This window comes from Lonchura striata, chromosome 10 (genome assembly GCF_046129695.1).
Source record: "Lonchura striata isolate bLonStr1 chromosome 10, bLonStr1.mat, whole genome shotgun sequence".
Taxonomy (NCBI): Eukaryota; Metazoa; Chordata; class Aves; order Passeriformes; family Estrildidae; genus Lonchura; species Lonchura striata.
The window spans coordinates 6,413,537-6,441,442 of NC_134612.1; the positions used below are offsets into that span (position 1 = coordinate 6,413,537).

Below are 27,906 nucleotides of genomic sequence, written 5' to 3' on the forward strand. Positions count from 1 at the left end.
CATTTGTAACACACTAAAGACAGATGAAGCCTGCACAGCTTCCCACTCTACAGATGTACAAAAGGAAGTGCTGCAAATAAAAGTTCCACACTTTTGTCTCAATCAGAAAAAACATTGGCTCTGCCATGCAAGTGTGCAAGAAATTCTTAAGTGCTATTAAAGGCACAAGTTCAAAGGCACAAACTCCCACTTCAGCTTCATTAATAATAAAGTTTCCAGGGCCAGGTGATTATTCCAAGGGAGGTTTGACACTGCAAAGGCAGAGAATGCCTGAGAAACCCTGCAGCCCCAGATAAAAGCACCTCAGAAGTCTGCACTTGCTGTGATATCTCCCTCCAGGATAAACACAGCTCCTTCTCCTCCTCATAAAAAATGCACATTCTCCAGTGCAGCCAAGGTTCCAACACCAGGAGAACAGCTCTGGAACAGAATTATCAGTTCTCTTGGGGCATCTGCAATGAGAGAAAGAGGGAGAGACAAAGTACACACACACCAACACAGAGAAGGAACTCAGGAGTTCCCCTGCTGCAGATACTTTAGATTACATTAGTTCAAATTTTTAGTCTAGTCCCTGAATGAAGCTGCATATTACAGGTATTAGAAATTGAAAAAACTGTAGGATTATAGCTGCTAATTAAGCAAATGGATCATCTTCAGTCTTGCTCTTCCCTTCTGCCAACACTAACTGCCAAATATCCCTGAAGGGATATGGAAGAGCACATCAGAAACAAGGCAAACTCTCTCCTGAACTGCTGAAAACACCAACAGCATGATGCAACACTCAGTAACTAAAATCTTCATGAAATACAATACTATTTACAAGGTATCACTTAAAAAATGAAATTGGTGGCCTCACTGAAGGCTGTGAGGGATCCCTAAGGGTTCTGGCACTCAGTGCATCTATAGGTGCACCGGCAAAGAGAAAGCAGTTTGGTGTATTCTGCTGTTCAGATTTTATCAAAATGCCCCATGCCCAAAAAGTCCTTACTTGAGATCTGGACAGACAGGGTGGATGTTCCAAAACACCCTTGGACAGCTCTGTAGAGGATCCAAGGCCAGTGCTGGATGACCACAGTGCAGCTCCAGCTGAGGGCAGTTCAGCACCTCATTACAAAGGCGGCATGATGAGAATCCAGAATGGATTTGAAGGTTTTACCCTCATGCAAGGAACCCCAGAAGAAAGCCAAAACACAAGGACTTTTCAATTGGAACATTTCTAAACTCTGGGATACAGAGGTGCATGCCCAAGTGCAGCCCCAGTCTGCAGCCAGGCACCTCCTTGGCTGAACTCACCTGACACAATGGTTGGGCTCTGTGTACATGTGGTGCTTTTGAATTCCTGTTCCTTGTCAGCATTAAGCTGCTCTAACACAAGGTGAAGCTGATGGAAAGGAATAGAAACTTATGGACATGGAACGTCCTCGTCCCAAGGTCTGCCTGAACAAAGGCCATAAAGACTCAACCACAGAAGAACTGCAGAGACCCCAAAACAAAACAAGTCCCTAGGAAATAAATCCTGTTCACTCACTAACAACTTACCTCCCTTGAGGGAAGTCTGAATATTTTCCCCAAAGGAGGTCACAGATCTATTTTGATGCAGCAGTTCCACTCTTTTCCAAGAGCCATGACCACATCCAGAATTCAGACACTCAATTCCTCAGCTATTCTGCAGTACTTCAAGCACTCTGTACAGAAGACAAAGACACCAAATACTACACAAATTGTAAAGGGCAGAAGCTACAAGAACCAGGAAATATTAAGAAATTCCACTAAGGGCAAACAACTGGAAAAAATGCAGATAGCCTAAAGGAAAGAGGAATTTTATTGCCTATTCTTTGAAGAACATAGCTATGCTGTGATGGAAAAGGTGTTGATCCAAGTTCCTGATGAGAAGGGAATATAAACCACAAGAGTCACTTTGTGTATTTGTATAAACAAGAAAAGAGGTGTTTGCTATTTTGATTTATTTCAATGCTTTTACACGTATAAAACATACTTTAAATACTTTACATAAAAACTAGCAAATGGTTTGCTTTTAAAAAACACCATCAACTTTGTGAGTGAGCACATAGCTCTGATGCAGGTCTCTGACCTATGGCAAGCTGACTAAAGTGTTTGTGGTGTAACACCCCTCATCAGAGCAAGCATGTAGACAGAGGCTCCTTTTCCTCAACTCCCATCCTGCTGATTCAGCTCCAAGTAGGACACATGGATCTCACTCAAGCTCCAATCCCAGCTGGATATAGGCACCTTTCCAGTCACAGTTCGGAAGCACATAAGGAAACCAGCATTCCAATTCAACAACAAACATTATTCCTGGTGTTCAAATCGTCTCACTATCTTTGCACTCTCTTTTTTCAGTTCCTCAATGTGAGCATTTAGGCACTCCAGGATGTGCTGGGATCTCATTTCTTCATCTTCCAGGTATCGTGCAGCAATGGATCCAACAGGAGCTGTAGGCAAGGGGCACTAAAGGGAAACAAAAGGATTATCAGGCATTCCTTCATTCCAAGTTTTGGCCAGAAACACCACTGATCTGCAAACCACACCACTGAACAAGCTCCTTGAGGGCTCATTTCCATCTTAGTGGGCAGACTAAGCACTCAGGTCTCATACTTGTATTGCAGATCATGTCCCTCCCAACAGCCAGCAATGACTGCTGCATGAAGCTAACGTTGCCAAAAAATCACTACAAAAAAATCAGGGCTAGAGAAGGTCACTACAGAATACCAAGGAGTTTGCCCTGGGTGTTGGTGCAACTCAAGGTCTACATCCTGCTCCTTGTCTCCATAAAAATCCCTGTGAGTGGGAGCACCTCAGAGTTTGGGTCCAGGGAAGGGAAAGCACTGCCAGACTGGTTTTTTTTACCACATATTCTACACTGGAAATATCTCTGCTTTCTTTCATATACCTCCTCTTCTTTCCCCAAAGTAACAGGCTCCTGATACAATCCCACAGGCAAGGACAGGCCAAAGTCCCATTGCAGCTCACAGAACAGCCAGCTCTTCAGTCCAGCCAGCAATGGTCAACAAACTACTCCAGATTCTTTCCTTTACAGTCAACAACTATTCCTGCTCCTCACATCAGTTACCCACAAGTTATTAACTTACAAAAACAACACTGTAAACCAGGTTTAATATACAAGTTGATGAAGAGAAGCCTTGTGCACAGGGGCCGGCACGTGAAAAATTAAGGTTACTAAGGGGCTGCTTTCCATTGCAGACAAGTTGTCTCAGTGTCTTGGCAACAGAAAATAACTGGTTATTTCCAAATCTTGGAGTCTCGTGGTTTTCAGATCTTGTCAACAGCCAGGAACAAAGGGAAACAGAAAAGGCTACAGACAGCAAACAAATCTCTCCCACCCCACTATTGACAGCCTACTGATGAGAGTTCTCCTCTCTTAGTGCTAAAGGAATTGATTTAAAGACACTGGAGCCTGACCATGAACAGGGAGACCCAGTCAACACCAGGAGAAATAACTGCATTTCCTTAGAAATCTTATTTCTATCTCTCAGAATAAAAAGCAGCCCATTGTCTCCTATTAAACATCAAGCCCTAGAGCTTCTCAGACTCTGAAGTGGAACTTTCACACTTTGGGTCCAATCTTGCAACCTGAAGAGTTTCCATTTACAATACTGCACTTCCCTAAGGTCCCAACACTGTTTTCTGGATATGTGCACAAGCTACTTTACTCCTAAAAAATCAAGACCTAATCTTGGTAGTAAACTTCATCAAGACCTGACAAGCCTCCACTTGTCTGTGCATTAGCCTTTGAGCCTCTTCTCTGGACTCCTACAAAAAGATAGCTAATAGTTTAATAGTTGTCACTGCTACCAGTGCAAAAACAGAGGAGAAACTGCTCTGAGCACTGCTGGGGCAACACATGTGGAGCAAGGACCAGTGCTCAGCATTCTCCCCTCCCTAAACATGACAAGAAAAGGTGATTCAGTGGAAATTTCTGTCTCTTGGTCAAGTCCTTCAGCAACTGAGCTGAGGTAGGACAGAGAAAGTGCTAACACTGCTCCCAGTGAAAAAAGTACGATCGGCAACCGGGAAAAGGAGCAGGCTCCCCTTGTGCAGTGAAGCAGGGATTTCAGGCTTTGTCATCAGCAAGCATAAGCAGCTTTAAGTTCAGTGTGCTGACTGCTGCAGCCTGTTTGAAAAGGGGTAAAACTCACCCTGTGCTTTACAGATGTGCAGCAACCAGTCACTCAGAGACTGAAATACTGACATACTCAGCACTCCACATTCACTCTGAGCCTCTACTACAGACCCAAGGCAAAAGCTGAAGCAGAATTCTGAGGGGACACGAGCAGGTCCTGGTACACACTGAGGTACAGCACCATGAGCTCCTGGAATTAACTTAGCAAGCACACAAACACAAAGCTCTTCTCCAAGGAGTTCTGAAGATCCAACATATGGATCCTCCTGGCCAAGTCTTAACCATCCAACAGTGGCTTTCTTTTCCTGTTTAACATTTGATTTACTTAGAGGATCACACACAACATGCAGTTAAGTCAGGCACTCAAATGCCTGTCTCCTTTTGCCAGATAAGAACCCAACTCTATTTTCAGCTGTTGAGCAGCAAGTAGCCCCTGTACAACTGCTTACCAAAAAAACAGATTCTCTGTGATGATTTAAGGCAGGCTGCTTAGATGCTTCATCTGCAAAATCTTTGTTTTCATCCACCACATGAAGCACAGACTCTGCTCCCAGCCAGACACGTGATTCCTTGCAGTTTTTGCTGCTGCTCTGGGAGGGTGGCTCACCCATCTCAGGTGCTGTTCCTGTTTCAGCAGCCCCACACCTTAGAGGGTCCCTGTGATGATGCTGAGCAGTCCTGTCAAGCTGGAGATGCATCCTCCCTGTGTGTTCCTCCTGCTCGTGCTGTGCTTCCTGAGCTGTCCTGGAAGACAGGTTTGAGCACAGAACTGGGTTTGTCTCTTACAGCAAAACTCACACAGAGGCAACAATTAACATAGATGTTACTAACAGCCCTGGCAACCCAAACTTGTTTCCATAGCACTTCCAGACACACATTCAATCCCTGTGGAATTCTCTCTCCTGCTACTGTAGATACCAAAAACCACAGCCTGCATATCTTAGCACAGCAACAGAAAGGAACACAGCTGCCTGGGCCACATCTAATCCTGTCACCAAAAACAGCACAGACTGCTGCTCCAGAGAGAGGCAAAGGCAGACAAAAGACAAACACTGCTGGCTTTGCAAAACACAAACCAGCTGGGACTCAAAGCTACTGCACTGCTTAAGTCATAAAGGCAGATTCCCAAACAGTCCTTGTCTTCTCCTAGACACACACTGCACTGGAGAGAGACCCAGCATGCCATTAAACCCAACACATCCCCACACCTTGTGCCCTCCTTCACCCTGAGGAAGCAGCACCCCTGGCTCACTCACCTGTGCTGTGCCTCCCTGGGCTCTTTGCCTTGCCCCTGCTGAGCCATGCCCTCAGGTCCATCCGGGCACTCCTGTGCAGTGACCCCCAGCTTCGCCCTGGTCTCTGCCAGGTCCGTCCGCAGCTGCTGGTTCTCAGATATTAATTTCTGCAGCTCAGCAGCGTAGTCCTCCCTGAGTGCTCTCAGGGTGCCATCGTCCCCCTAACAGACAAAGAAGGGCAGAAGCCAGAAGTTCTGGTTTGCAAGACACCACAGACACATCCGGAGCAAAGGCCAGCAAGAGATTATTTAAAGCATACCCCCTAACTCATTTTGACTGGAAAAACCCTCAAGATTTTCCTAGGAGAAAATTAATTATATAAATGCCTTATTGGACCAGCATCCAGATTCAATGTGCTAATCAGCTGATCTGCCTGGGAAGGTCAGTCTCTCTCACCACTGGATTAATTTTAAAACAAGAAAACATGGACCTTAGATAGTTCAGATGTACCTGCCTCTGGCCTTTCTGAAACTATGAATAACTTGCTCCTTCCTATCATCTTCTTTTTACTAGGCCAGGTGGCCACTCCTGTGACATTCCCACTTGCTTTTTGCCAATTCTATTAAACTTAGATGCTTAATTCATTCTCATGAGCTTTGTATCTAAGGTCTTTCCAAATGTGCACCAGGACCACCAGGCCAAGATAGAGCTCCTGTTCCTTGGGACTGTGGGGCTTTTTTTAAGGAAGTTTTCCTGCTTTGCACACTGCTACCACATTTTTGGGAACTCACACAGGCAAAAGCCACCAGGCACTTTTCAAACAGAAAGTTTGGTTATTTTAAGTTATTTTAGTTTCAAATCAGCCCTCCAAAAAGCTGTGTTTTTAATCCAGCTCACCAGCCATAAGCTTCTGTTCAGCACTTTCCCAGGAACTTGGCACATTAGACAATCACCCTAAACTAATACTAAGAGCTGAGTATTTCCTTCGCACAGATCTAACAGGATAAAACATACTCTCATGGGATTCTCAGTGTCTGAATCCAACCCTTGTCCCCTGGGAAGCAGCCATTCTGCTTAAGTTGAGACAGAACTTGCAAACCAGCCACTTCTTCCTTCACACAATGAGTCAACTTGTTATTTCTGCCAAGGCTGCTTCTCTGCTATGCAGGCTCCTCTTTTCCCCTCTGCATCAAGAGTTTTGGAGGTTTTGTTCAGCTTCAGGAGCCCACCACAGGGCCCTTTCCAAGAACACTGCCCCACCACATCCAGCCCATATATTCCCAGTCTGCATCCTGTTCATGGAGAGGAGAGCACCAGGGGAGAACACGATCTCATCCAAGCATTTCAAGGGCCAGAGCAGTTACAGCTCAAGGACAGGTCAAAAGGACATCACAGGTTGAAAATCAAAGGTTTGAGGTAAACTGGCTTAAAACGGAAGTGTAATGAAATGTACTAAAAAATGTGGGCCAAAGCCCATGGAGAAGACACGGAAATTATGGCTGTTTCTGCAGTTCTCTTCATCACTTTCTGACTGAACAAATGCTTGATATTTCTGCACTTTATCTCCTCTAAAATTGCTTCTTTTGCTTGGGCTTTAAGTTCACTGAGCTTTATCCCCCATTTTGAGAGGCCTGGGCAAAGACTCTGACTATTCCCAGGTAGGAACACAAGGCTAGCCCCTTCCCAGCTCCTGGTCCTGAATGCCTTCATACCTTTAGCTTACCACACTCTCTTTTTTCCAGAATCTCTGAGAGATGACGGTTTTCCAGCCTCAAGGTTTCCAGCTGGACCAGAATTACCTGAGGAGACAGAGGCAACCAACAAGCTCAGAAAAATAACACAACGCATGCTCACAACACCCTCCAAGCATTTTCCATATTCAAACTCAAGTATTAAGTAGGTTTGGGCTGCTAGTTGCACTGGGACCCTACAGAGAAGACTACAAAAATAACCAGGAACAGTTATCAAAGATGTTATTCATCCTGGTCTAGTTAGCATGAGTGATCCCAAAGAATTCTGTGGGACTATAGACTGCTGATTTGAAAAGAAGCAGCAACACAGATTCAGTGAACACCATCGTTAGAAGATTCCTTCAGAAGGTCTCAGTTTTTGTACAGAGGTTAAAGAGAGAAGGAAACTACTATTGTAGCTAAAAACCAGGATGGTTTTCCAAGCCTTCAGGTCCCTTAGATAGTATAAGAGTCTTGTGCCTTTTTTACCCTGTGCTCCACTGCTTTCCTCTCTGCTCTTTCAATCTCTGCTCTGAGCTGCCGCTCCAGGTCTGAGGTGGAGCCGCTTGCTGATGCAATGGTGATGTCCCGCTGGTTCAGCTCCTGTGTCAGCCTGGAGATCTCCCTTTTCATCCCTTCTAGCTCACTGCTGTGCATTTGTTCAGCCTGAGAGAGCTGGTCTTTCAACTGGAGGAAGACAAGCACACATCACCCACAAGCTTTTAAAACATGTTTCAGCTAAAAAAGCAAAAGTATTGCACACGGGAATGTGAAATCTCAGTCCTGGAAAACAAAAAAGTTCTATGTAACAAGCCCCCTGCACATGCTTGTCCTTCCTGATTGAAACCACCTCATCCCAATCCTTTCCCACACCACACACTGCCAACTGGAAAGAAGCTTCATGCCATGAGGTACTTGAGAAGACCCACTATTTATCAGACCAACAGCCTCTTCAGCTCATCATTCAACCTCTGTAGCCAAAGCCAGAGAGCCAAAGGGTCACCATGACTGGGGAACCACAGTAACTCTTGGAAAATATAACCCTGCCATTTGCCACTCTGCCTTCCTGAGGCAGTTGAAGATACCATTTAAAGATGGTAACTTTAAATAGCTCAAGCTGGATTTTTCTTCCAGGAATTAATTTGCCCTAAGTCTTTTGAATCAATATTAGAGTTGAACAAATGTTAGCATGTAGCAACTAAAGCTTCCCATGGCAAACTTCCACCAGCCAGCTATGCACAGGGTAAAAATACATCTCTGTTTTCATAACTCTGTGTGATGACCACTAGTCCCTGCATTATGAGAGAATAATCATTCCCTATTTACTTTCCACATGACAGGCATGATTTTATTTTCAGTCCATTCAATCTCATTTATCTCTTTTCCAGTTTGCTAAGCCCTATTCCATTCAGCTGCTGCCTGTATAAAAATCACTCCATCCTTTTGGTCATCTTTTTCCATACCTTATCTTGGTTTATTCAATGCTTTTTGAGGTGGCAGACCTGCACCACATACAATATAGTAGGCACTATGTATATTTACTCAGTGGCACAACAGAAAACAGCAGCATAATTCCTTCCCCAGGACTCCATTCCATTAGTCAGAAATATTAACCACCCAAACATACAGGATTTTTCTGAGAATTACAAGCATTTTAGAAAATTGAACCAGATGATCTCTGCCTACCCATGTAAATACTGTTCACACAGTGATTTATCTCCATGTCACCTCAATGCCTCCCAAGTATATAAAACAGAAAACAGCCTTCATAAATCTCTCCCTCCTCCCCAGCAGCCTGTGGGAGATTAATTTACTGTGTGGCTGTTTAGATGTGTAACCAAGCACACATCTCTGGCAAGATCTGTACCTCTGTATATTCAGAATAAAGGATGAAAGATTTCCACACAAGTGAGGTTTTTCACTCAGGTTCAATGAGGCTTCCACTCTACCAGGCTCCAGTGAAAGCCCTCACATGAGCTGATGCAGACCATTATGAAGAGCCAAGCTAGTGAAGGGCTTGTCCTCCTTGGGTGCTCAGAGCCTACCAAGCCTGAAACACACTCCCTTATTCACACAGGAACCAGGACATATTTGAAGTCCTGCCTCAAGTGCGACAGGACATATTACAGCAAACTCATTCCTTCTCTGCTCTTCATCCTGTTGGGAGCCTTTATTAGGCTTAAACTCAGGATTCCAGACCTTAATTTCTTCACATATTTGCCCACCCAGCAGTAATTCAATTATCTCCACAGTGTGCAGAAGTACTGGGGGAGGCCCAGGAGATGCTCACAAAGCCAGGTTCAGACACCTGCAAAAGGGTGTCCTCTCAACCCTTCCTCTGCCAGGTATGCTCCTTACCTCCAGCAGATCCCTGCCTGCACAGCAGCCCTGCCCTGGTCCCACTGCTGAGGCACGTGGCACACAGGGATCAGTTCTCTCCAGCAATGCCATCCCACTCCCCGGGAACAAAGCCATGTTACCTTTTTAATCTCTGCCCTTGACTCAGTCTGGTCTTCTTCCAGAGACTGCAGCTCTTTGATATTCTCACTCAGCTCCTCACTCAGCTGCACACACCTGGCATTTGAAGTCACCAGGCTGGGTGCCAAATGCAAAAGTATAGATTAGAATAACCCAAGGAGGAGGAAATGGTCAGAGAAACTTTGATCTTCCAGGCAGTCCTTTACATCCATTACAACAGAAACTCTAATCAGCCTACAAGTTCCTTACCAATTCTCTGGGTTTGTTTTCTAAAATCATTTCACATGAGATCAGGAAGCTCATCTAACAGATAACAGCTGTTTCTTGCTTGTTTATTTACAAACTAAGATTACAAAATTTCTATGTAAACACAAGTCTGAAAACCACAAACTTGGAGACGAATCACAGAATAACAAAATGCTTTGGTTTGGGAGGGACCCTAAAGCTCAACTCATTCCACTCCCTGATGTGGGCAGGGACACCTTCAACTAGACCAGGTTGCCCATCTATCTTGAACACCTCTAGAAATGAGGAGTCCACAATCTCTCTGGACAGATTTGTTTATAATCCTCACTTCACAGGAAGGTCTGGATCTGGTTCTAACCAGCTGCCTAACAAAGACTCCTTAGGCTATTATGAGTGAAGGTGCTCAGCCTAAGCAAGCTGGAACACTGAGAACACCCACTGTGTGCAGTGAAATGCAGCCAACCAATTACCAGAGCAGTCACTATTACACTGCACAAGGAATAGCACTTGCTTTCTTTGGCCCTTTGATATTTAAAACAAGCCTACAAAAATCACTGGTTAACTTGATGAACACAATTAGGTGCTGTATTATTATCCAAGACTAATTGCACTTGCAGAGGGAGCAAGCAGTGGGCTACCTGTTCTCAAGACGAGTCACCTCTGACTGCAAGTGCTGTTCCTTCTTCTGGGCAACATCCAGCTGCAGCAGCACCTGCTCCAGCTCCAGCCCTGCAGAGGACAATGCCTTCCCTTGCAAGCGCTCCTCCAAGGCCCTACACAGAAACAGCAGATTTAATCTCAGCACAGAAACATCATGTCTGAGTTCACTGGTACAGGGAACATAACTATTGTTTTCTTGGAGTTCTCTGAAAAATACACATCACCTAAAAGCAAGTTACCACTGTGTGCAGTGTGAGTAAGCAGACTACATTTTATTTTGACGTTGGTCCCCCTGCCAGAGACTGGTAGGTGACCAACACCCAAACCTTCTGACACAGCTACCAGAACCCAACAGCCTCTGCACACTGCCAGGGGAGAAGGGAAAGGCCAATATGGCTTTGTCACAGATGTAGTTACCTTGCCAAGCCCGAACCAGTGAGAACTTTCACCTAGGTTAATAAGCACATTATCAAACCCTGAAAGGTCTCCAGCACTTGGCTGAAAATGCCTGCAAGAAACACCCTCAAAAGACCTGCATTGCCTCCAGAAACCCAGCTGAGGAAAGTGGAGTCCTTCCTTGCTCTTCACTGATTATCTGCTAATTTCAAAAGCAATGCAAATTGAAAAATGCTGTAAGGCAGCACAGTGCTTGTGAGAAACTGCAGTGCACTATGTGAAATACAACCAGTACAGATCCAGCTGCATGAAAATGCTGCTACTGTCCTCAGTGAGAGAACCTGGAGCATAGATCTGGATTGAAGACCCAAAGCACCAGCAAGGCACAGATACTACCTGATGAGGAGTTCTTTTCTGTGAAGAGTTTCAGTCATCCGGTCTAGCTCTTTCTGTAACTGTTCCTGGTGCAGCTTTGAGCTGTCAATGAAATCTTCTTGAGACTGCAAGGTGGCTTTCAGTTCCATCTTCTCATCCTGCAGCACCTGCACAGGAGGCAGAAGTAATGACTGAATGACTGCTGCAAGATGGACCAAACCAGTTTGTTGCAACGTGATGAGAGGTTGATCAGATTTTTTTAGGACCACTGTCCTAAAAAAATGTGCAGAGCAGCACATGGGGCTACAAAGTCAATTTTGATGCCAATCAGGAACTTTACAAAGGCTCTAGAAAGAGACAAAAACTCCAGGATGGAAAGCCTTCCCGCCACTTCTTTAGACCCCGTTTCTTACACGTTCCTCCACTGACCTCTAACATTTTCTTGGACTGCCGTAATTCTTCTTGAACTCTCTGCTGATCTTCCAGAATCATGCGATTGTCCTCACTCAGGTCATCCACCCTCATGCTGAGCCTCTCCACCTCCAGCTCGTTGGCACAGATGGTGTCCTTGGCCCTCTCCAGCCTGCTGGTTAAGTGCTGGATTTCTGAGCGGCTCGCCAGCTCCACCGAATCCAGGATCTGCTTCCGATTGGCCAGCTGGGTCTGCAACAGCAACACCTGCATTAGAGCTAAACTGCAAAAAACACCAAAGCTAAACTCAACACAACTACTGATTTCTTGGTGTGATGAGCCACATTCTCATTCTCAACAATACCTTCCAAGGAATTAGGGAGAGTACTGTTCCAGGGTTACATGATGGATAAAACTTCCCAAGGCAAACAGAATAAGTAAAAAACAAAATGAAAAAAGAGGAGGTCCTTTGATTCCAAAAGCAGTTCAAAGAGAATCTGGAAAATGAGAATCTCAAATCACTCCAGCTGCCTGAGTATGATTTGTCCAAGAACAAAACCTCCTGCTATTTTTCGCTCATGAGCCCAAAGCTAGGCCAGGACTAATGGCTGCAGGTAAGAAAGTTTGCAAATCAAACAGGGCAGAGATTACCCAACAATTAATTCCACACCAGGACAGACAGCAGCTCTGGGTGCTCAACTGCAAAACCACAACCACCAAACAGCACCAAAACAAAGCAGTTCTAACAGCCAATTTGCTTTGCTGTCTGCAGTAAATACCTGGTTCCAGCAGCCTGGGGGAATGCTCACTTTGAATTTTTCAGTGTTTTAATGGCAGACAAAAAAGTTACAAGGAACATACGAGTAGCAGACAATACCTGATCTATAATTTATAGGCACAATACTTTATTTCATAGCATTTCTTTCCACACAGCTAGCTGGTGAAATTTAACAAGCCAGCTCTCACATAAACTTCTAGGAACATTTACTTCATATACTCCCTTATTGTATAAAATCTTTGAATTTTTAAAGGCTGAAACAAAATATTTGAGCAGTCCTATACTCCCAGTTTCAAAGAGTAGCAATGCCTGCCAGCTTCACAATCATCACATGCCTTGATCTACACAAACTGTAAGAACTGCTCATTTCCAAGGCTATGGTATAGATTTGATTACAGCCTTTTATTATTATTTAAATAGTCATGACAGAAAAGGTAATCAAGAAGGCTGAGAGTTTAAAGCAGTGCCTTTCTTCACTCAAGAAGCCAGAGTATCAGACTGCCTTAACATTTATTTCTGCATTAAGAAAACATTTAAGCTGTGTCTTATTTCCAGCCACACAACATCCATGCCAGCAGAGAATTCCAGGTTTCTGGGCAAGGCTGACTTTAAAGGTTTCCAGAAGGTGGCCTGTACTGGGGAGGAATTCCAGGCTTCCCTAAGCTGCTCTGGAAGAGCTGAGGGGAAGCCAGATGAAAAGGAGAGAGAGGAGAAGTACTCCATGGTCATGGATCTCAGCTTGACCTTGTGCTAGAAAGACAACTAAGCACATAAAATGTACAGAAAAATGCAAGGCAAAAAAATTAGCACTTCCATGCTGGGCTTTTCAAAGCAATTGAGGACTCAGGCAGTCTGTTCACAGTACCTGTGCACCTAAGGCAGCTATGCCACTTTGGCAAAACCTCTCCAAGCTCCTGGTTTTCTACTGCACAGTAAGACAAGTTCCTCTGTGCCCCAATGTCCCAGCCTGAGCTCCAAGGACACATCTGTTCCCAAACAATTGAGCTATCAACGACACACAGACAGCAGAGCAGCAAGACCTTCTGCTCAAGGACTCTCTCTGCATTTGTAGATCTCCTGGTGTCAGCCTCTCACAAAGCCCCTGTCAGAGCCAGCTTCAATCCTGTCATCACAGTCTCCCTCCTTGCAGGAGCTTCCACTCAAGAGCAACTCAGGAGCCCATTAAGGCAAAGTCCCCAGCAAGAGCTTCTTATCAGTGTCTGCTGTGATTGCGTCTGTGTGACTTCACAGCTGTGCTCTAGGTCAATTCATCTTGCTCTGCTGCAGCACCACTAATTCACTGAGCCATCAGCTTTGCAGAACAACAGCCCCACTACTTGCCTCTGAGAGACCTGTAAAAAGGTGCGGGGGGAAAACTGCCGTTGCTTCAGTATTTTATGTAAGTCTCTGATATAGGGGAAGACTGTTTTCCAACAGTACCCTCTGAGCTGGACCCACAAAGTACTTATTTAGCTGCTGGCAGGTACACAGCTTTCAACCAGACAACAGGATGTAACATACTTTAACGTGTCATATGCTGTGATCTCTGCCTCCCAGGGAAATCTGCATCCTACTCTCTTCTCTGCTAACCAGAGCAATGGCAGGGAGAGCTGCACAAGGTTTATCTAATCTCTGATGACAGACTCCAGATTTTTTCCATACAGCACTCGTACAAGCAAACCATATTCCACATATTCCACCAGAACATTAAAAGTCACTTCAATGGCAATCTGAACTGGATGGGTGCCTGAGAGATTTCATTAACCTCTCCCTCCCTCCCTCCCACAAACAGAAAGCAGAAACTTCCAGCACATGCTAATTGTACCTGCACAAGCTCGGAGTGCTCTGCCAGAGCCTTGCGCTGCGCCTCCAGCGATGCCACCTGCTGCTGGTACTGCAGGCGCTGCTTCTCCCAGTCAAGTGATTTTTGACGGAACTCCTGCAAGGACAGCAGGGGTGGCTTGGAGCAGTACATCCCCCTCCAGTTCACATCCACATTTGCCTTCTCTCCCCACCATATCCTCACACCTTTCCCCCAGCAGGGAAACCATTAGCCAGTCACCTGATGCAGCAGCTCAGCAGTGCAGAGCCCTCACACACCGTGCACGCTGCATTCCTTCCCCACCCGAGGTAAAGCTGCTCACAAATGTTAAGTGCCAACATGATGGCTGATTTCATGGGTTTGCTGTCAGGAGTTTAACAATTCAGACTGGCTTTAGCTTCCAAAGCATGCTGGTATTGAAACCATCAACATGACAAGAATTACATACAGAATTTGACTGCTAATCTCTGTTCCAGAAATTGGGCACTACATCAGTCAGATATGTGTTGTTACCACATCTCTCAGGAGGAGAAAACTGAGTGGGGTTGAGCTCAACAGAGCAGAAAGATTAGAAGATGAAACAGGGTTACAAAGAAGTTTGACATGTAGCTCCCTCCTCCTCCAAGAAGTGAGAATACAACCTCCCTACACTGGAATTCATTCCATTCACATAATTAGTTACCCTTCCAGCACCTTCTCCCTCTTATTTAGTCTAAGGGTAAAACCAGCATTAAGTTTATGCTGTGCAGTCAGAGGCCCCAGCACATGAAACTGCCTTTATCACACATGCAGTTGAGAAGAGCTGCACCTGGAGAGTGGATGGACAGTGCTCCTTAAGCAGAACTCAATGTCCACTTCTTAGTGGACTGTTCAGTCACCAATGAAGCCCAGTAAGGCAGTTAATACATACAAGCTGGTCAGCACTTGCTTTTTCTCCACATACCTCCAGCTTCCTGGTCAGTCGGCTCAATTCAAACTTGTCCTCCTCATGTCCCTTGTTAGCTTCTCCTCTGCTTCTTGTTTTTTTCTTCTGCAGCTTCTCATAGCTCCTCCTCAGCCGGGACAACTGCACAAAGAGTGTCAAAGAGAGAGCTTTGCTCAAGGTCCCAAGACAAGAATTAAACAGCCCTCTGAAAGAAGACACACAAAGTGGTTCACACAAACAATGCCCTCATCAAGGCCACACAGCTCCCAAGTGAAGGCTTCCATTTGGATAATGAGTCTTTTATACCAACAGCACAGCAAAACACACGAGTTGTATGAGAGTAGCAAGATGCCACTGAACTCAAGACATCAGCAACTTTAACTAAAGCTCTGTCTTACCATAATTAAAGCATGACTGAAATATTGATCAGATGGAGGCTTACAGGCAGCTGTCAATGCAGCAAGAGCACAGCATCCCCCTCTCTACAGGTGGTTCCCAGCCCCAGGAAGAGCCAGCAGCGCCTGTGGCTGATCTGCTCACCCACAGGAGCACACCCACCACACCACACACGGGTAAATCTTGTGTGATCAAAATACATTTGTGCAGCTCAGGTGGGAACTGGAACTCTCCTGCTTAGTGGGAGAAGGAAGGTTTGAGAATTGCCACTACCCATAATATCAACACCACTTCATCTGTCATTTTCTGCTTAGATACACTGTTTATTTCACAATGAGTGGAGAAAGCCAACAGAAAATATCACTCCTACGCCTGCTGCTAGGATGCTGAAGTTGTATCAGAAGCAGGAATGAGGAAAAAACTCTTGACATTTAAATGACCCTCCATGCAAATAATCACTTGCAACTTGCAGATAATTTTTCATATGATGAGCTCCCCCCTACTTAAATAAAAGGCTTCCAAATAGCCACATGAATTTGAGAAGCCATCACTTCTGTTTTACTGAGGGACAAAGCTAAGCAGGACAGAAGGACCATGAGAAGAAAAAGTATCTGATTCGAGACCTGATGTATTCAGTACTTCGGTGTGTTCAGTGGGAACAGACAGTTGTTCAGACTTAGAGATAATACTGACATCTTTTGCCAAACATATCAGGAGATAAGAGGTTTATTCTTTCAACAGTCTCAGTTAGACACTGTACCTGTAATTGCACTGGAAATGGTGGTAAACAGGGACAGAAATAATTTCCCCAAACAGTACTAAGAACAGAAGACTGAGGAATATTGGAGCTCAATGCCATCAGCATTAATATTGTGTAGGTAAAATACCCACAAACTGCAATTTAGGCCACAACACAAAGGCTGTATTTCAGCCTTAGCAATTTAGGCTGATCTGCCAATGTACCTCAGCTTTGCTCTGCAGCTTATCCACAATTCCAGGGAGAACACCCAGTGAATGAAGACTGTTAGTCATATGGAATAGTGAGGTGTTTTTAAATGAGAAAAGATGCCTTCTGTCATCAGAGCAGAGACTACCAAATTAATTTCACTTATGGCTTACAGTGAGCAGGAACTAGGCCCAGCCCTCCAGAGAAAACAGGTCAGTGCTCTATGAGCTGCTCATGCCAGTTCACTCCCTGCTCTTGGCAAGTGCAGACAGGCAAGGAGTTCAGGCATAAATCTGGAATGCTGTTATACCACCTGCAGGACAGGTATCATCTTGCACTGAGCAAGAGGTGTTGAGATGGAAGCTCCAATATTATTGTCAAACAGCATTTTCTACATACACTTGTTTTTTATAAAACGTATTAAGACTAATATTCCTTGAGAGTATAAAATCCCTACTAAAGTCATCAGTGTTAACAGAGACAAAAAGATGAGACCACATATCACTTTGATTTCCTGATCTCACACAAGCCAGGCCAGTTACATCACCACCCTTTCTGAATTTCAGAAAAGCTGAAAGAGGAAACTGCTGCTGCCTGTACCTGTGGCAGCTCCAGAACCAGCACTGTGGTGACTGGGATGGGCAAAGACAGGACTTCTTGCAGTGAACTTCTGCAGATGTCCAACATATGAAAACATTCCTACTCCAATAGTTTTCTGTCACCAAGTTCCTCCAAATTACAAAAAAACAGGCCAGCTGAGCCATACAAATGTCACTTTATATATGCTCAGTGCTCTTTTTGCTAAGCACACAAACACTAACAGAGTGGGCAGTTTTAAAACCACAGCACTGAAACAAAAACAATGACACAAAGTAACTGATCCATCATCAACTGGGAACTAGAAACCAAACTTCTCTTTTTGCAACTCACCTCCTCCTGGAATTTCTTCAGCTGTTGCTCATACTCTCTAACCATTTCCTGCTTGGATTTTTCCACATCTTCGACCTGGCGATGCAGCAGGCCAACCTGAACAGAGGGATAAAAAACAAATAAATACAACAGAAGTAGGCTTTATTGCCAGTAGATACATGGACATTTCAGTGGGGTCCTTCATTTTGAAATAGATGGAGGCTGTGCCTAAATCTTTGGCAGGCTGGGGCCACAACTGTTTCTGTTGTGGTCTCTTGTTTTGAGCCAGTTTCTGGATTTCACTCCTGGAGACAAAGCTGACATATTTGTTTTGTGCCAAAAGCCTATTTCAGTATACATCCAGTATTTTTATCAAATTCTTCACAAATATGCATTATGATTTCAAGCTATCTACCAATAGAAAAGTTGGCCATGGAAAAATAAGAAAAGAGATTTTGAAGCTCACAGAAAAGACTTCCCTGACAGTGAATCAACTGTTCCTGTGACAAATTTTTCTTCCTTTGTTTTTTTCCTCCTATCTTTTTCCAATCCACAACCTGAGTGGTCACAAGCCAACAAATTAAAATTAAAAGAAAGCCCACAGAAAATTCCTATGACTAAACCAAAAACAAGAATATACTCCAACAGTGACTTCAAACACACTTTACAGTTTGGTTTGAAATCCATGTTTGCTTTTGGTGGTAACAGACATTTCAAGTGTCTTGAGAAAACACAATTGATAATAATAACAATAACCTATATGTCAAAAATCATCATTCTTGCAAAAAAAATCCTGTGGTTCAACTGCATTTTATGGTCCACATCCTGCACAAAAACTTCACTTACCAATAATTTTCAACCAATACAGATTTTTTTTGCACTTCTCTCAGGCTTTTATTTAAAGACCACAAAACCAGAGCTCTGTAAAAAAGCCCATGGAGAGTTACCCAGCCATATCTTGGTATAGTTCATAATAGGAAACGGCTTTCTTGGTGCAGATTATGTAGTAGGAAATGGGTTTTTTGTACCAATGACTGCAGGTTGCTGGGCTGTCCATTACCACTGTAGCCAGAACCAGTTCTGGGTTATCTCTAATAACTCTAACAGTTCAATATGTGGACTTCCACCAACCCTAGAGGAGCAGATCACTTGACTTGGATTGAGCTATTAACCAGACACTTTGTTCCAACAGGTCCTTTAAAAATTCTATTCCTGATCTCCTGATTCTAACAGGTAAAACACACTGCTGACTCCAACCAAAAAATAGTATGAAACAAAGGTACCTCCTTTTGTTTTTCCTGCAGAGCTGCCTTGGCAGAGGAAAGTTCCTGCTCCCGAGCACTCAGACAAGCTTCCAAAGCCTGTGTCTGCCCTTCCCATTCAGATTTCTTGTGAGCCACCATGATGTCTATCTGCTTCATCAGCTCCTGCAGCTCGGCCGCACAGGAGGTCAAGAACCCACCGCTGGAGGGGAGAGAGCCTGGAGTTAAATAAAGCAAGTGCCACCCACCACGTCCAGGGTCCCAAACCAATGAAGGCAGCAAACACACTGACTGGCACAAGGCACCAACCCTGCACACACAGTGAGTGCTTTGACCTCTCTTTAAATCAGCTTGCACACAATAGAATCACAGAATCATTAAGGTCAGAAAAGACCTCCAAGATCATCAAGTCCAACCTTTTACCCAATACCATCCATGCCCATGTGCTAAACCACATCACTTCACACTTAGGCATTCAGCCTTTTGCCTTGGGTACTGTGCATTATGTAAGTAAACCAAAGCGTGTTTAATTCATATTTTGTATTGCCTTAACTGCTCTCCAGGCAGTGGCATTTTATAGCAGGTTTCAGTCACCAGAGGAATCACAGCCAAGCTATGAGCTCCCAAAACCAGAAGTTTATCACAAATGCAGACAAACTCTGAAGCAGAGGGGCCTGGATGACAACATGATAATGAAGGATCAAACCCTTGCAATCCATCGGGGAGCACAAGCTCCCTAGCGATGCCCAGATTTCTAATTTGGTGCATAATTATTGAAGCCAATTCAAGTAACTCCTCTAAAAGTTCCCAGCTGCCAAGACAGGGACAATATTAAGGTTTGCCAGACACAGCCCTAGAGGGTGGTGAATTCCATAATGATCTCTACCCCTTTAATTTGCCTGTCAAAGGGAAGAACTGAAAAGAAATGGAAATCGATAGGTTAAGGGATAGAAATTTCTCTGTTCCCCCAGGGCCTATGCACACTTCATTACTTGGCACTTTTTCTATAGGAAAAGAAATACTTCTTAAAGGAGCCAAAATCAGTCACATTTGAAGTTCACCCTGTCCTATGAGTTAACCAAAAATTAGCAGCTATTATGCAGAGCAGGAACATTCCCTTCACAGCATCTGCTAATATGTAGCAAATTCTAAACTTGATTTCTGCAACCAGCTCTCTAAAGAAGATACAGTATCAAATAAATTTGTGTCACATTCTCAAGGATGACTAGGAAAATGGCATCAGTGACTTTTGTTTCACGGTTGTTTAACACATAAAGCATTTTGTTCTGTTATTGTCACTACAGTCTCTCTCAGGGATCAAAAAGTCTAGAGATTCTCACCTCAGACACAACATTAAGGATTCACTCAGAGCTGAGTGGGACTCTGCAGTTTCAACACAAGCAGGAAATAATCAGATGTTTTCAGTGAAATCAGATAACAAAGTCACATCTCATTAACCTTGCGAGGCTGTTACAAAATAAATATTTATTCACAACTCTATTTACTACTGCTCCTGATGTTGGACAGTAAGAATAGTTTACAACAACAACTGAGAAAAAGAGGCTGAGGTTTCAGGAAGATGTACAACTAAATTTCTGACAATTAAGACTATAAGCAGGGTTTAGCACAGAGCCAGCTCCCCCAGTGACTTCGCTTCTGCAGCAGCTGAGGGCCACTGCACACTTACACCAGAGGATTTATTCTGAATAAGAGGCAAGGTTAACACTTAAATCATTTGGAATGACTGCTGTGTACAGTTGCATACATACCTCCCCTGCCCATTTCTTTGCATTCCTTCCAGCAAAGCCTCCATCACTGAATCCTGGTGGCTTCAGTACTAGGGAAGTACAGGAAAGCAGTGGTCACCCATGGTAATGCACAAACCAGGCTGCTTCTCCATCCAACTGCAGGAAAAGTGGAAGCCCAAAAAGCACAGAAGTCAAAAAGCATACAAAGAATATGGAATTACAGGTGAGGAAAACAATGGCACCTTCATGAACTTACAAGCCAAACAGAGGAAAACAGATTTTTCTATCAGAAAAATATACCCAATGCTATCATCCAACACTACCAAATTGAAGTGATATAATCATGTGATCTAATAAATTCAGAGAGCAGCAATTAGACTCTGCACTTGTGTGAACTCAACAGAAGGACTGGTAGATCTACTGGGAGCACCAGCATGTGGAGAAACAGGAACATTTGGATTTCAAAGTTTGTCACTTCAGAGAGAAAACACCAGCAAGTAGCAGTAAGAATTCATCCATAAATTACATATTTTCCAGGCCTCTATTATAGACTAGCTTAAAGAGACCATGTAGTTTACCACAGCATTCAGAACACACTGGCTCTTCATACAGTTGTGGGAATTTTAAGAAAACATAAATTCCTTAAAATTTCCTCTTAAATTATGAAAATAAGTTGAACAGCTTTATAGTAGCAGTACATTGCTTCAGTTAAAAATTCACCTTTTAAGTAACAAACACATGCATACCCAAAGAAATTTCATATTGTGGTGAAAGTGAGAAGAGTTTACATTAAAGCCAAAAATGGGGAATAAAAATTTTCCACGCAACCAGAGCCAGGAAGCCAGAATTTATTTCAATATCTCCTTCATGAAACTGCAGCTAACATAAAAATGGTTAACTTGTCCAGAGCTATTAACACAAATTTCTGTTTCCAAAATCTACACATTTTCCAAGTACTGAAGATTAATTCTTCCACCATCTTTCCTCAAAGATTAATATAACATTATTAAGCAATCAGCAAAAGGGGAACAGGTCACAGCAAGGGAGACTTTGACAAATGCAGGCTCAGCTTCATTCTCTTTCCCAAAGAATCTTCTATCGTGCTCCTACAGCACTTAAAAACACAACTCAGAGATTAAAACCTGTCCTTGGGAGCAGTGTTTTAAACCACAGCCATATAAAAAATGCACAGAGAAAAATCCTATTCCTATTCTGACACTGTTTCATCTGTCTTTGGTGCTGTAACAAAACTCAATCAGTATGCAGAACAACTTTGTGGTTCTGCTGAGGGCAGGGTGCTGAGGAGAGCAGATGAGCAGATCCCCTGAGCTGCTGACAGCATTCCAAGAGCTCTCCAGGTGGCCACAGCAGACATTAGACAGTAGCAGCTCTCCTCTTTCATTCTAATCACACCTACACAGAATCAATTTTCAGTGGGCAGAGAGATGAGGAGACAGACAGCATAGAATTCCAGAACAGTTTGGGTTGGAAGGGATCTTAAAGCCATCTCATGCTAAACTGCTGCCATGGGCAGGGGCACCTTTCACTATCCCAGGTTGCTCCAAGCCCTGTCCAACCTGGCCTTGGACGCTCCCATGGGAGGCACAGCCACAGTTGGCATAGCCAGATTTTGGGGAAAAGCCTTAAAATCAGACACCTCTAGCCAGTTCTATGCTACGTACAGTTTGCTGACTTAGTATTACATTTTGGCCTCTCATGCTTGCAAGTTGCAACGTGCAAGTTACAGGAACCTGAGTAAAGACCCAGAAGAGGAAACAATCTCCTTCATTAACTACAGTTGAAGGAAGGAAAGCTGGCTGATCACCTCTGAAAGTGAAGAAATGTGAAGTATTTGAAAAAAAAAAAAAAAAAGTCCAAAACAAGACAACACATTTAAAAATAAAAAAGGTTTAGCATTCCAGCTCAAGGCAGAACTGTAGCAGAGTGAAGTGGAGAGAACTTTACAATACACAGGAGGACTTAAGAATAGTGCCCATGCGACAAGACTGGGATTACTTCGCACTTAGAAACACAGAAAGATGCAATCTTAAAGCGTTGCTGGAAGCATGCTTACAATGAACACAAAAGGAGCTCCCAAAAGCAATACCACGGGCGAGCTCCGCTTGCCAGCGGCAGGAACGGCACCTGCGGCAGGAGCCCGAAGTGAACCAGCCCTCGCCAGGGCGAGAATCTCAGAGTCACTGAGCTCGGAAAAGTCCTCTGAGACCATCAAGTCCAATCTTGTGACCGATCCCCACTCTGTCACCCAGCCCAGAGCACCGAGTGCCGCGTGCAGTCTTTTCCTTAAACACCTCCAGGGATGGGGACGCCGCCGCCGCCGCCCTGGGCAGCCCTTTCCAGTATCTAATCACCCGTTCTGTGAAGGAATTGCTCCTAATGTCCGGCCCTGGTGCCGCTTAGGTCCGTGCAGCGGCCGGGGCCAGCGGGCCCGGCCGGCACTCCCCGCTCCCGCCGCTGCTCCCAGCCGCAGCCGAGCCCTCACAGCGCCTGCCCCGCGCCCGCCGCGGCACAGCTCCGCTGCCCGAGCCCCTCCGGCGCCGCGCCCCGGGGAGCTCCGCTGCGGGCTGCCCGACACCCCGGCGCTGGCTGGCCGAGCCGCCCTCCTCCCTTCCTTCTTCCGTTCCTTCTTCCTCCCTCCCTCCTTCCCGCCTTTCCCACCCTGGCAGCGGGCACGGCCCGGCCCCGCCCCGGCAGCGCTGCGCATGCGCTGGGGCCGCGCCTGCGCAACAGCGGCCGCGGAGATGGGCAGGGTAGGGCGGGCTGGGGAGCGCGGGGACAGGGGGGCACAACCCTGGGATACAGCCCTGGGACACAACCCAACCCTGGGACACAGCCCTGGGACACCGCGGGGACACAACCCAACCCTGGGACACAACCCTGGGACACAGCCCTGGGACACAACCCAACCCTGGGACACAGCCCTGGGACACAACCCAACCCTGGGACACAGCCCTGGGACACCGCGGGGACACAACCCAACCCTGGGACACAACCCTGGGACACAGCCCTGGGACACCGCGGGGACACAACCCAACCCTGGGACACAGCCCTGGGACACAGCCCTGGGACACCGCGGAACACGGAGCCGTGCTGGCCGGGAGAGGCAGGGAGCGCAGCGCGCCGGGGCTGGGGTGCGCTCAGCCCCGTGCCCATCGCCGCCCACATCGCGGCTCCGGCAGCCGGCGAGTGCCAGGCCTGGCTCGGTTTTGAACGAGTGCCCGTTCTCTCACACCCGCCAGGGTCGGGCTGCCTGCTGCTGCCGCCCCGCAGCATCACACCGGGGCGAGGGCCTGAGGTGATCCTTCAAGGAGGGCAGAGTACAGTTAAACAGTCTGGAGTAATTATAGGAGATGCGGGTGAAAGATGGGTCTCGTTTTGCTTCTCTTTCACCGGTTTCCTGCACTTCAGGTTCGGGCAGAATTCTGGGTACCCTGAAGTCCTTTGTTGTGACTCTCCCAGACAGGTGAGGCACGTCACTGCTCAGGAGCTGTAAGCCAGCAGCCAGCAAAGGCTTCTGAGCAGCTCTAGGTGCTCAAACTCACTCAAATTAGACTTCTAAAAGTCAGTCAGTAGATATAAAATACATGTAAATATCAGTAATAACCATCTGGTTTTATATATTAATTTCCAGTGCATATCAGTCTGCAATTCACTTTGATAGAGTTCTTTTCAGATGAAGTTGTTCTATGTGGTTATAACCCTTTTTTGTGTGGATTAGGGAAATCAAGGTATCCTTGTAAGTTTAAATTTCATATGGATTTCATCAAAACTGGAGCAAGCCAATAGTCCAGACTCCAGCTCCTTGGCTGGGGATGTTGCTAAAACAGCATCTGCTTTGTGTCACAGATTTAGCTGCTCTCGCCGCTGTGACGATGGACAGCGAGGTGCAGAGGGATGGCAGGATCCTGGATCTGATCGATGATGCGTGGAGGGAAGATAAATTGCCCTACGAGGATGTGGCCATCCCTCTGGTAGGTGAATTGCTACTTATCAATCTGAGTTAAGGCTGCTGCGTTCATCACAGTCCCTTCCAAGAAAAGGCACAGAATGTTCCTCGTGGTGCGGCTAATTTGTACAAGAGGCTCCTGGATCTCCACGGAAGATCCAGTCTCTCACGGAAGGGACTCCTTCTGTGCCCTATATGCCAGTCATTCCTGAGTGCATGAGGACATGGATGCTTCTGTTGCTTGTCCCCTGACCAGTTGCTGAATCCTCTCAGAACTGGAGTTCCTTTCCCATTGCACTCTCCTAGGTTTGGCATCAGGGAGAAGTAGAATCATCCTTTTTCTCTGCTTCCCTTTCTTGTTCCTGGTGTTTGAGGTACTTTCCTGGTTGTTGGGAGAGCAGAGGATCAGTCTCACATACAGTTCCAGTCTTGGTTACACTTTATATCTGCTTCCTGCAATGCCATTAAAAGAAGCTGAGACATTTTCGTAAGTGTTTCAAAGCAGTCTTTTCCAGATTCAGTGTTGCTGTTGGAAGTTCCGGGACAGCAGTGAAGGACTGGCAGGTGCAGCAGGACTCTTGCCTGTGGTGATGTGTCCAAGGCATGGCACCTCTCTTTTCATCCAGGGTACAGCTGCAAAGTCAGAGAGGGGCAGCAGGGGAAAAGCTACTGCTGATCCCACAGAGCCCAGAGCTAAAGCTTCAGATCTCCCACACTGACACCTTTCCTTGGCTATTTTGAAACTTACAGGGAAGTTAGAGGTAGCTGAGGATTTTCCCTTTTTCTCTCTGGTACACGAGCTTTACCCCAGCTAGCTCACATAAAGCAGCCGTGGGGATTGTGGGGTTTCTTTCAGCAGAGAGACATCTCCAAATTTGTGGCATGGTTCAAGCGTCAGCCCTGCCACCACTGGCTTTTCAGAGAGGGCGAGGAGCAGCTGCACAACTCAAAGTCCATATGTACAGCACACATTTTCCTGCCAAGAGTTGGGCTTGAGGGAAGCATCTTGCAGAAGCGTGATTCTCAGCTAAAAGAGCACAAACCCTCCTTTGCCTTTATTAGGCAAGCCGAGTATCATAAACAGGTTCCTTGTTGACAATTGCCTTTACCCTGAGTCCAAACATTATTGTTTCTTCCCTTAGAGCCATCTCGTGATGGCTTACAGTCACATACAATGACAGCCTCAGAGAAGGAAGCCTCACCAACTACCAATAGAAAGGCCTGGCTGTGGATATAAAGATCCCCAGAGATGGGATTGGCTCTGATCACATAGAGAAAACAGCATGAATTCACAGGGGACTTACTCAGGGACATTGCAAAGGAGCACCAGAATGGCTGTGAAAGTGGTATTTGAGCCTGTCCTGAGAATCTGCTCCAGTGCTTAATCAAGCCATTTCTGGGAACTCAGATGTGTTCAAATCATTCATTGTTTTCAAAGCTGAAACACTTTATCTAGCTCCAGCTGGGATTTCCAGAGGAAATTCTAGAACTCTAAATTCTAGAACTCAGAATTCCTGCCCAAATGGTATCTGGCAGAATAGCACACACTCAGTGTGACTACACCAATACAGCAAGACAGAGAACAAATAATAGAAGGAAGTAAAATGAAATCTGTTAAACTTTCCTTCCCTTTACTGTGCTGTGAGCAGCTCTGGGGCACACCTGGCAGGGGGTTCTGGCTTCTGCTGTTGATCCAGCACAGCTACACCTGACTCCAGCATACAGACAGGAAGGACTTCTAACCTGCCATAAGAAAGTAACATTTTACAGAACCATTTGTCTGCAGTATTTGTATTCTTGGCAACAGCAGAAACAGCACATTGCAAACAAACAGTGGAATAAATGCATTGTACTGTTATTTACTTACTTTGCATTTGCTGTATATTCTCCCTCACTGTGTGTGCAGTCTGAGTGTATAGCAAGGCCCCAGGGTCCTGGAAAACAATTTACCTTTCAGATTAAACACATTCAAATGAATATTCAAATTAAAAGAATAACCATATTCAAATGAAAAGAATACTGTTCATGATGCGGCTCAGCAATATTTTTAAGTGGATCAGTATGTATGATATTTATTGTTCAGATGCACCCTCTGGTCTCGTTTGTGGGTTTTGTATCTATCCATACTAATCATAACAACCTGCTGCTTGCAGAAAGTGTATTACATGTGGAATGCATTCTACCTGTGTTTTGTTCTCAGAATGAGCTCCCTGAACCAGAGCAAGACAACGGTGGCACCACTGAGTCTGTGAAAGAGCAAGAAATGAAGTGGACAGATTTGGCTCTCCAGTATCTCCATGAAAACGTTCCACCCACAGGAAATTAGTGAATCAGTGGGATTTCTAACAGTGGATGCATGAATGCAACATAAAAATATTTTTTTGGCTGACCATTGCTGTCATAAGCTGCCCTAAGGAGGAAACAGCATTCCAGATTTTCAGATTCCAACAGTGGTTCTGCTCACAATGCTTCTTTAAAATGCTTCTTTCTTGAATGTGAAATAGCAGAGGCTCTGACATCTCAGAGCCAAGTGCAAAATGTTTCATGCTTATAAGATTATTTCATGTTTTCTGTTAAATTGTTCTTAAGTTGGTGCCAATTCTGATCTTAAATGTTTTCTACACGATTAAAAAGTTTTTACTGTCTCAAATTGCAATTGATTTCGAAGTTCTCAGTGGGATTATTGTCTAGAGTTCAGTGTACAAAACCCAAATAGCTGTGAGTTGTTGCCATCTTTAACAAATTTGTGGATGTGTGGGGCAGATGTGAAAGGTTGGTCAGCAGAATCAAGAGTGGGAAGTAACCTGTAAGCACTCAAATTCCTGCTCTCAGGATCTGATGGTGGTGGTGGACAGCATTTCCAATGCTGACATCCTGGGAATGTCTGCCAGTGTGTACAGTGAACAGACAGTCTAATTTATGCTGAAATGGTGGTTACTCAAAATCAGGGTCTTCCAAGGGATGGTTGAGAGTTCCAAGGAAGAACCTGCCCGTCCTAGTGTAGGGCCTCTTGATGTGCGAGCCACTCACATGAGCAACCTCAGATGGGAAATGAAAATCAAAAAAACGTGATGGGGAAAAGAAATCAGTAGGGCTTAGCTTCAGGCAACAAATTGTTACCTCTTTTTGTATTGAGATGAAAGGCAAGGCCCTCAAGGACCTTATTTTATCTCTGATTCTCAGATGTCTTTTGCAACAGGTAAAAGCCTTCTGTTCTTCATGTTCCACTGTTGGACCAATTCCATGTCACCATTGGCAGAACTTCTTGCTAAGGAAAAATATTTTGACAGAGTTTAGGATTACTGGTAGAGGTGAGAAAGGAGCTGGAAGGAAAACAATGTTTAAATTATATTCTTTTGTCAGTGCAGCAGAAAAAGCACTGTCCTGGAGCTTCAAGATCCACAAGTGTTATTTGGTGTCTTTTTTCAGTGTTTATCATCTTCAAAATAACAAGCCCCAA

General features: G+C 45.0%; 2 protein-coding genes across 5 annotated transcripts; one reads left to right on the top strand and one right to left on the bottom strand.

The window, feature by feature from the left end:
* Window positions 1-1,801: 1,801 nt before the first annotated feature.
* CEP63 (centrosomal protein 63) lies at window positions 1,802-23,190 on the bottom strand. 3 transcript variants are annotated; one of them, XM_021537191.2, is made up of 15 exons: window positions 23,159-23,190; window positions 20,501-20,635; window positions 18,753-18,933; window positions 17,491-17,586; window positions 15,237-15,359; window positions 14,297-14,410; window positions 11,712-11,945; window positions 11,304-11,449; window positions 10,490-10,624; window positions 9,608-9,722; window positions 7,617-7,814; window positions 7,110-7,196; window positions 5,419-5,618; window positions 4,612-4,906; window positions 1,802-2,469 (listed from the first exon to the last, which is right to left on the bottom strand). In XM_021537191.2, exons 2-15 carry the CDS (start codon window positions 20,542-20,544, stop codon window positions 2,311-2,313), a joined length of 2,127 nt encoding a protein of 708 aa, XP_021392866.2. In that variant the 5' UTR covers window positions 20,545-20,635; window positions 23,159-23,190; the 3' UTR covers window positions 1,802-2,310. The 3 variants fall into 3 exon arrangements, with proteins under 3 accessions (XP_021392866.2, XP_077641735.1, XP_021392865.2); XM_077785609.1 differs by lacking the exon at window positions 23,159-23,190 and adding an exon at window positions 22,587-22,920; XM_021537190.3 differs by lacking the exon at window positions 23,159-23,190 and adding an exon at window positions 22,554-22,920.
* Window positions 23,191-23,210: 20 nt separating this feature from the next.
* Window positions 23,211-27,096, top strand: ANAPC13 (anaphase promoting complex subunit 13). 2 transcript variants are annotated; one of them, XM_077785610.1, is made up of 4 exons: window positions 23,227-23,250; window positions 23,909-23,963; window positions 24,347-24,471; window positions 26,647-27,096. In XM_077785610.1, the coding sequence occupies exons 3-4, from the start codon at window positions 24,373-24,375 to the stop codon at window positions 26,770-26,772; spliced, it is 225 nt and encodes a 74-aa protein (XP_077641736.1). In that variant the 5' UTR covers window positions 23,227-23,250; window positions 23,909-23,963; window positions 24,347-24,372; the 3' UTR covers window positions 26,773-27,096. The 2 variants fall into 2 exon arrangements, with proteins under 2 accessions (XP_021392871.1, XP_077641736.1); XM_021537196.2 differs by lacking the exon at window positions 23,909-23,963 and having other exon boundaries at window positions 23,211-23,250.
* The last annotated feature ends 810 nt before the right edge of the window (window positions 27,097-27,906 follow it).

Coding starts and splice junctions, on each gene's coding strand:
- CEP63 (XM_021537191.2), bottom strand. CDS start 20,544: ATGGAGGCTTTGCTGGAAGGAATGCAAAGAAATGGGCAGGGGAG. Junction 11,946..14,296: donor AGCACTCCGAGCTTGTGCAG/GTACAATTAGCA, acceptor TTGCTGTTGCAG/ACCCAGCTGGCCAATCGGAA. Junction 7,815..9,607: donor CAAGGGCAGAGATTAAAAAG/GTAACATGGCTT, acceptor GTCTTCCTCCAG/TTGAAAGACCAGCTCTCTCA.
- ANAPC13 (XM_021537196.2), top strand. CDS start 24,373: ATGGACAGCGAGGTGCAGAGGGATGGCAGGATCCTGGATCTGATCGAT. Junction 24,472..26,646: donor AGGATGTGGCCATCCCTCTG/GTAGGTGAATTG, acceptor TTTTGTTCTCAG/AATGAGCTCCCTGAACCAGA.